This window comes from Elephantulus edwardii, unplaced genomic scaffold (assembly GCF_000299155.1).
Source record: "Elephantulus edwardii isolate Elephantulus edwardi_28Jun2011 unplaced genomic scaffold, EleEdw1.0 scaffold00046, whole genome shotgun sequence".
NCBI classification, from domain to species: domain Eukaryota; kingdom Metazoa; phylum Chordata; class Mammalia; order Macroscelidea; family Macroscelididae; genus Elephantulus; species Elephantulus edwardii.
The window spans coordinates 367,197-376,274 of NW_006399796.1; the positions used below are offsets into that span (position 1 = coordinate 367,197).

The 9,078-nt window shown below is 37.4% G+C and overlaps 1 protein-coding gene across 1 annotated transcript in view; it reads right to left on the reverse strand.

Moving 5' to 3' along the window:
* Window positions 1-608: 608 nt before the first annotated feature.
* LOC102862398 (DTW domain-containing protein 2-like) overlaps window positions 609-9,078 on the reverse strand; it is a 142,205-nt gene continuing 133,735 nt past the window's right edge. The window contains exon 6 of the mRNA XM_006886018.1: window positions 609-779. Coding sequence (XP_006886080.1) covers window positions 609-779 — 171 coding nt within the window. The remainder of the gene's footprint in view (window positions 780-9,078) is intronic.

Below are 9,078 nucleotides of genomic sequence, written 5' to 3' on the forward strand. Positions count from 1 at the left end.
GCCCACCTGACAATATGCCTAATATATTTGAGAAAGGTAATTATCTATTTCAAAATTATACTCATTAATTAGGAAAGAAATCAAGTTATCCAAGTTAAATTTTATCCGCTAAAGAATAGTTTCCTTATATCACTATTGTATTAAAATGAAAAAATTAGATCTAAACCACTTAATTATAATTCTTCTCTTTTCTTACTAATTTCAAATCATGACTAAAACTGCAGTTTATGTAGGTGTATCCTCTTTTACAGGCTCATATCTAATTACCAACAAACATTAGTGGAAACAATCTTGTCCAGCTAGGCAAAATAATTCCTTTTTGCTTTGTAAACAATAACTTCTAACACAGCTCAACTAAATTTTAAATTACAGATTTGAAAAACAGTATTCAAAGGGTATTTTTTTAAAAAGAGTATAAAATTTTGCTTTTCACAAGTCAGTGAAATTTTGCTTTCCTTTTTATAGCTATTTTGTACAATCCCTCCTGAGAAAGATTACCACGCAATTCTCATTCTTCCTATAAAAACGCAGATAGTCAAATGACACGAAAATCCAACGTGATACTGCCAGTTAAAGATGATAGGTAAACTAGCACCATAAGGACAATTCTAAATTTTAACACTGTTCATCAGTAGTTCCATTTTCCTGAGTTTGCGTTTGTTCTTTGGCATGGGCTTAAGATATAATCCATTTTTGAGAAGATATTCCTTGCTGGGGCGAATCTGAGCACCATGCTGAAGCTGGAAGGAGCATAAAGCTTGAAGAGGTCGAAACAAAATCTAGAAAGGAAAAACAAAAACAAAGAGTTAAAAAGTATCTATGACAAAAACCTTGACCCTATTAAGCAGGGTTATGATGTTTCTCTTTCTCAATTACTGGCTTTAACTATAAAAAACAGGAATTCTGATAAATATGAGTTCTAAATAAATATTACTTTTAAATTAAATATTACTTTGCAATACAACTAAGGAATCACAAAAGGTATAATTTTTTTTAATATCGATTAAAAACCTGAATTTTTATATATTCACTTATCTAAAGCACCATGAAAGAAGGTTGATGTAACACATCAGTCTTATAAGCAAGCTAAAAGATATTTTCAGGTACAAAGACCACTTTATTGATCACTTAGAGAGCCGTCTGTTAAATAATAAAAGCAGCAGTGGATAAGTAGTTTAGTAACTCTCTCACACTAGTTCATGGATCGCATGTTGCTGTTAGGTATCTTAAAGTTGAAACCAACCAATAGGTGACCTTCTAGTTGGTTTTTAGAGGCAGTAAACTGCATGGGAGAAGACTGCTCATCTCTCTCTTACAAAGCAGCAGCTGGAGGTTCTAAACCTTGCACCTTTGTGTTGACTGTATAATTCCTTGCCACTAATACAGGGTTCCCTCAAGGACCATATACAGGTTAGATATTCAGATTTCCACACATTTGGTAAAACACTGATGGTATATGTACCTGTCTAGATTCAAGTAACTGTAAATTCAGGTATGTAACATAAACATGTGGTGAACAAGGTGAGCCTCTAAGATGACAGAGGATGCTGATAAAGGTTATAATAAAATGATAACATATGTCCTACCTAAAGTGATTCAAATTTAAAAAATAAAGACACATCTAGATGATTATGACTTAAAGTGTGGTATTGTTCAAAATGTTCTTCCTAGCCACGGGCCTTGACTTTTACTACCTGACTAGATAAAGAACATGAAATAGGATGTGTATAAGTGACTTCTGATAGGACGGATCAGTTTTCCTATGCTACCAGGTTTAAACTGAGCAGATTTAACACAAAGAGAGGAATCTAACTACCAGCAAGGAAGAAGCAGAGAATGCAGCACACACCCTTCAGAATCAGAGATTCCTACACTGGTCAGACTGAGACCTACATGAAAGGAACAGTCGCCTCAGTGAGAATCAGAGAATAATTTGGGACAGAGCTGACTTTGGACTGCTCTCCATGGATCCATAGTGAGGGGCCTTCACTTGAGGTTACCGGGGGACTCAAAGAAGTTTCCTTGATTGTCAAAACATAGAAAATTTGTTAACACTGACCTAAAACAGGAAGCTTCAGGTAAAAGGGACTGTGAGCATGCTTTATAAGTTGTGCCGACTAAAGAATTGTTTCCTGTCGCCAGTGTAAACTGTAAATTTTAACTTCCTTCTTATTGTTGTTGCTCCACTTAGTCAGAACTGACCCACAGCTGACCCTCCAGTGAGTTTTCAGAGGTATGTTGCTGACAAAAGCAGTTAACCTTTGTGGGACTAATACAAGTCATAAGTGGCCACATTCATAGTACTCATATTCTCCTTACATATAGTGACCTTCTGAGCATAAGATCAAAACTTTGCCCTATCTGCACAATCCTCACAATCTCCATCATGCTCAAGCCCACTGTATCAATTTATCTTGCTAAGAGTCTTCCACTGTTTCTTGATCCTCTACTTTTCCCAACATGATGTCTTTCAAGGACTGACACCACTTGACAAGTGGGACCAAGTATGTGAGACGAAGTTTCCCTATGGAGCACCCTGGTTGCACTTCCTCCAAGATAGACTTGTTCTTTGAGCAGTCCAAAATACCTCCCCATCATCACCATTCAGGGCTTATCTATTGAAGACATACACAAAATGCCAAAAGGCAATATCAAACTCAATGAAAAAAGATTGAAAACTTTCCCTTTGAAATCAAGAATAATCCAAAAATACTCATTCTCACCACTTCTACTCAATATTGTATTAGAGAAGTCCCAGGCAGAACAGTAACACAACAAAAAAATACAAGCTGTCCAGACTGAAGTATCAAAAATTTCATCTCACTTTGCACAGTCAAAACCTTTGGTATTGTTGTTGCTGTGTGCAGTTGAGTCAGATTCAACTGAAGTGATTCTGAATATTCCAGTGGGTTTTCAGAAGCAGAAAATTACATGGGAGTTGACTGCTCACTTTTTGAATCACATGCCTTGCCCTTGGTACTATCAGTCTAGAAATAATAAAATTTATTGAATTTGGAAAGTCTGTTGTTAAAGACTTCTCCAAAGTACTGAGGAGCAATGAGGTCAGTTTAAAAGATTAAGATGAGCCTGATTCAGGCAGTGGTCTTTTCTATCATTTGCTGCACAATGAATAAGGATGACAGAAGAATCGATGCCTTTGAGTCGTGGTGCTGCAGAAGAATGATGAACATTTTATGGTCTGCAAAAAGCATGAACAGACTCTTGGATAAATTACAGTCAGTGTGCTCTCTAGAGACAAAGATGCTAAAGCTTGGGTTCACACACTTTGGGTATGCTGTTAAGAGGGGTCATTCTTTGGAGGAGGGACATCATACTCAGAAAGGGAAGAGAGACGGTCAGTGAAAGAGAGCAAAACTTCCAATCCACACTGCAGCATGACTATCAACAAGTCTCATCTGTGCTAAGCATTTTAATTTGAGGAACTATATAGAATTAAGCCAGAAGAAAAAGTAGACATTTTCTTCCATTATTCTCAGATTTGACTAGAATGTCCCTAATATATGGTTTTTGGGAAATACATATTTCCAAGTGTTCTTTCTCAGGATGGGGGGCGGGAAGAAATATATTCAGAATAAGTAGAAATTGTGCTTCACACAGAAATGTGCTAATTTTCACATTTAACTAGACTATAACAAACTGGAATTAAGGTTTCCACACATACAAAGAAGCTTTAGTATAAATTGGCTGAGGGCCAATTTTTGCCATCTACAATAATAAGCATTTAAGAAGTTAAAAACTTCTTATGCATTACCTCGGTTCATGCTCCTACCCACCACTTCACTGCTGCTACTGTTGTATGTAGAGTTGATTCAAAACTGACGATCCTCCAATGGGTTTTCAGAGGCAGTAAACTACATGGGAGAAGGAAACAGCCCCTCTTCCTCCTGAGGAGCAGCTGGTTGATTTGAATTGTGTACCCTTGCCACCAGAGTTTCCAACTTATTGTTATTATTGTGTGCAGTCATGTCAGAATTGATCCATAGCTCACCCCCTAGCATAGCAGGTTCTCAGAGTCAGTGATTTTCACAGAAGGAAACTGCTCATCTTTCTCCCACAGAGCAGCTGGTGGGTTCCACCAGTTTGTGCTTTTGGAATTGCAGGCCAGCTTCTTTACCACTAAGGCACCAGAGCTCTCTAATTAGCACCTCCCAAATCACATCCTTTTTATACTCCTAGCCACTATAGTACAAATAGGGAGCCCTGGTGGCCTAGTGCTAAGAAGCTGTACTGTAATCCCTAAGGCATGCAGTTCGAATCCACCAGCTCCTCTGTGGGAGAAGGGTAGGCAATCTCCTCCCATGGGATTAACTACCTCTAAAAACCCAGTAGAGGGCCAGCAATGGGTCTGTTAGGACTCTATGGTATACTACAACAACATAGTACAAATACTCCTAGCAATCAAAGCAAGAACAATACGATCACATAGAGTTTAATTATTACTCTGGGATTTTATGGTTTGAGGGTTTTTCTTACTAATTTTAATGAATGTTTACAGAGACTTAGAGGTTCTAGTCATTCACTGTTGCACTTTTCTCCCTGAACCGCGCTCCCTAATTCACTCTTCTCCTTGAAAAGAAAAAAACTCTTCATTGTTATGCAATCTCCACCCCCCCCAAGTCCACTCCACTATACACCCTTCACTCTGGACTTTTGTAATGACAAGAAAACCCATTCATATGTCCCTTTTAAACAGATCTCTCCCTCATCTGTTTCAATGCAATATACATCATTTCTCTCCTCCTTTTCTGTCTTCCCTCAACCCTGATGTCAGTCCCGTTTTACAACAGTGGCCCTATGCAATATTTATCCTTTTGTGACTGAAATATTTCACTCATCATAATGTCCTCCAGGATCATCCATTTTGCATAATATTCCATGAGTTCCTTATTTTTCAATGCTGCATCGTATTCCACTGGTGAATATACCAGAGCTTCTCTATCTATTAATTTGTTGATGGGTACTTGAGTTGTTTGCAGCTATTTGCTATTGCGAACAAAGCCGTGATAAACATGGGTGTGCATATATCTGCTTGGGTAGCAGTTATGGTTTCTTTATTATTTTTTTGTGTGTGTACTGTCAAATCAGATCTGACTGGTACAGGAGATTGCCCCTCCTTCACCAGCAGAACATCTGGTGGATTTAAACCATGTGCCTCTGGGATTGCAGTGCAGCTTCTTGCCACTAGGCCACCAGAGCTCCCTGGGATTTTATGTTTTTTAAGATCTGTAGACAACAGTGATAAAAACGGAATAGAAAATATGTTATGTCATCATTCTGTATTTTAAAGTTCTCTTCTTGTATTATAATAAAACAGCATGTATGGCCAGTCTCATGGAAGTTACAAGAAGAATGTCTTTGGTTTTGGTGTTTTATTGTTGTCTGGTTGCTTTGGTTTGGGGTTGTGGGATATATATGGATATAGATATATATGTGTATATATATATGTTTATGTATATATATGTTTATATATGTGTATGTATATACACATGTATATATACGTGTGTATATACATGCACACATATATAAACATATATACATACACACACATGTGTGTGTGCATATATATGTGTATATATGTTTATGTATATATATGTTTATATGTGTGTGTATGTATATACACACATGTATATATACAGAATATTTATATTCAGTTTATTTTTTTTAAATGTCATATCACACCACAAAACATATCCAATCTACAAATACTCAGTATCATTTTTAGCTCATGTCATCAGTGAATGCTTTTAGTTGTATCAAGTACTAAAAATCAGATAAAAAGATATAATAAAAGCATGTTGATGGAGATAAAACCCTAAAGCATTATTAATGTTATAGTATAATGTTTTCTGAAAAACTCCTTCACAGTTAACTGTGAAAGAAGTAATCCTCAATATTTGTGCTATCTGTAATATTTGACAAAGACAGCCTAGATAACATCTTCTGTCTAATGAAAAGAGAGTCACACTTAGATAAGAAGAAACATCATTCAAAAGCACTACTGCAATAAAGTAGGATATGCCAATCTCAGAAAGTTGTAAACATCTCAAAATCAAACTGAAAAAAGGGCTTTCTTTGGAAGAAAGAGATAATCAAAGCTTTGAAGAAACTTTTAACAGTTACTTGAGCAAGGAAGAGAGAACATGATAGTGATCTGACAGGAAATGTGTCTTAGTACTGTCTGCCTAATCTAGGGAGAAGTTCATATAAAGGCATGTTGGCTTGCAGCAAGCTAATTTTCTGGTGGAGGAAAGAGAAGTCTGCCCAAAGTTTTGTCAAAACAAAGCAAAGGATAAGAAATCTGCCATTGTGAACACTTAGGCTCCTGTCCTGACAGCACATTGCTTCTTGTATTTTTAGGTGCTGTTGAGACAACTATGACTCATAGCAAACCTATGCAGAACCTTGACCTATCTAGTACCATCTTCACAATCTCTCTCCCATGCTCGAAAGCACTGTTGCAGTCACTCTGTTAAGTCATCTCCCTAAGAGACTGCCTCTCTTTTTCTGACCCTCTACTTTTCTCACCATAGTTGTCTTCCAAAGACTAGCCACTTCTGACAACAAGGTCAAACGATGTAAGACAAAGCTTCTAAAGAACATTCTTGTTGCACTTTCTTCAAGACAGATTTGTTTGTTCTTGTGGCAATCCATGTTCTATTCAAAACTCTTTGTCAATACCCCCAACTCAAAGGCACTGGTTTTCTTCGGTCTTCCTTATTCACTGTCCAATTTTCAGAGGCATAGGAAGCAGCTGAAAATATCATGATTTACATCAGGCACATCTTGGTCTTTAAGCTGATATCTTTCCTCTTTAGCACTTTAAAAATATTTTCCCAATGCATCACACCTTTTGATTTCTTGACTGCTACTACCATGAATGCTGATTATGGATTCAAGTTAAATGAAATACTTGATGACATCAGTCTTTTCTCCACCTATCATGAAATCATTCATTGGTCCACTCGAACTTATAACCAAAAAAAAAATTGAAACAACCCAAGAGATCATCAACAAATGAATGGATAAACAAATATGAGAACAGATGATTAAATTATATAGAGAGACTGAAAGCAGAAAAGAAAATCACTCACTGAGAAGTAATGAGAGAATTATTGTCTGTGTTGATGTGAAAATTGTCATCAACTTAAAGGAAACTGGGAAAAGAAGTTTTGTGGCACTGTAGTTAAGAACTCAGCTGCTAACCAAAATGCTAGTAGTTCAAACCTATTAGCCATTCTGCAGGTACAAATGTGGTGGTCTGCTTCTATAAAGATCCAAGCTCAAAAAAACCTAAAATTCATTATCATCAAGTTAAAACTCACAGCTGACCCTCCAGAGGGTTTTAGGAGGCTATAAATTACATAGGAACAGAACGTTCATCTTTCTCCCCCAGAGCCACTTGTGCTTTTGAACCATGAGAGAGGAACTACCATTGGAGTAGTAGCACAAATTCCTGCGGACTACACCACCAGAGTTCCTTCCGTGAGAGCACAGCCTTGAAAACCCCAAGAAGCAGTTCTAGTCGCTTCTATAAGGTTGCTATGAGTCAGAATCCACTCAAGGGCACGAAGACACAGAAAGGTGAGGTTACCCAACCAAACTAATGTGGCTATTACCATTTAGCTATACAGATGGGCTACAGGTATGTGTTTAAATGGCAAATACATTTTTTAATAATTTTACAACTATAATATCAATCAAAACAAGAAAAATGATGACGCTTGGTCTGAAATATTTTGGAAATACTGTTTGGAGGTGTTATACTTTGGAAAGGGACATCATGCTTGGAAAGATGGAGGGTCAGAGAAGGAGAGGAAGACCCTCAACAAAATAGACTCATAGTGTCTGTGGCAATGGACTCAAATGTATTAAAGATGTAGGATGGCACAGGAGAAGACTGAGTTCACATCTACTGTTCAAAGGGACACTACAACTCATATTCAACTTGACTGCACTTAACAATCATGAAGCTTTACTCACAATTTTTTAAACAGATTAAAAATAGTTTAATATGCAAATTATTATAATTAATGAAATAAAAGTTGGGGGAAAACACGCTGTGCCTGCTGATTCTACAAGGAACAACTAAACACTTCACTGGATTAGTTTATAAACATTTCATTGGATTAATTTACTTGGTTCATATGATTAAGATCAAAGCTTTGGAGATCTAACCAGTAAATTGTCCTAACACTGTTTATAGCATTACCATTTATCCTCTTAGTTCAATGAGTAGTGCTTGTGGTCTTCAAAGCTTGTGAAAGGCCACCCAATATACACCTAGGTTTTATTCACCTGAAGAGCAGAACAGCAGTGGAAAGTGGAGACTAAGGAATCAGAAAGAAATGGACTGCAGTTTAACTGCCTCCATAAATTCACGCTCTCATTGTAATGAAGTTGGAACCAACTGACTTTCCCTTGGGTTCTTAAGGCTGTAACTGCACAGGAGACTGCTCACCTTTCTTCCAGGGAGCTGGTGGTAGATTTAAAGCATCAGAGAGGCACATCCTGTGGGTGAGCAATGAAAACTCCCTACAGAATTAACCACGACAGCTTATTCTGATAACCTAAACACAAACCTAATGTGATCTACTCAATTCCAACTTATACTAACTTACAGGGCAGAGTAACACTGGCACAGTGGGGTTTCTAAAGCTGCAATATTCATAGAAGCAGACTGCCACATCCTTCTGCAGTGGGCCAGCTGACAGCTTCAAACAGGATATTTCAGTTAGAAGTGGAGCACATAAAAATTGTACCACAAGGATCCTTAATCTAACAAAAACATTTGCATGCAATAATGCACGCATTATTCTTTTCTTTATTAACCATCCTGGTCCCACCTGGAAAATAGTTTTCTTAAGCATGATATGGTAATGTCTAATTTTTAAACCACTATGAAGAGCATGTCGTTGTTGTCGCTTGCGACTCATAGCGATCCTATGTCCAACAGCCCTAAACCCTGCTCTATCCTGTGCCAATCGCACTGCCTCTGACACACCCATCCCGATTACCCCAGTCAATGAATCAATCCACCTCATAGAGGGTCTTCCCCTC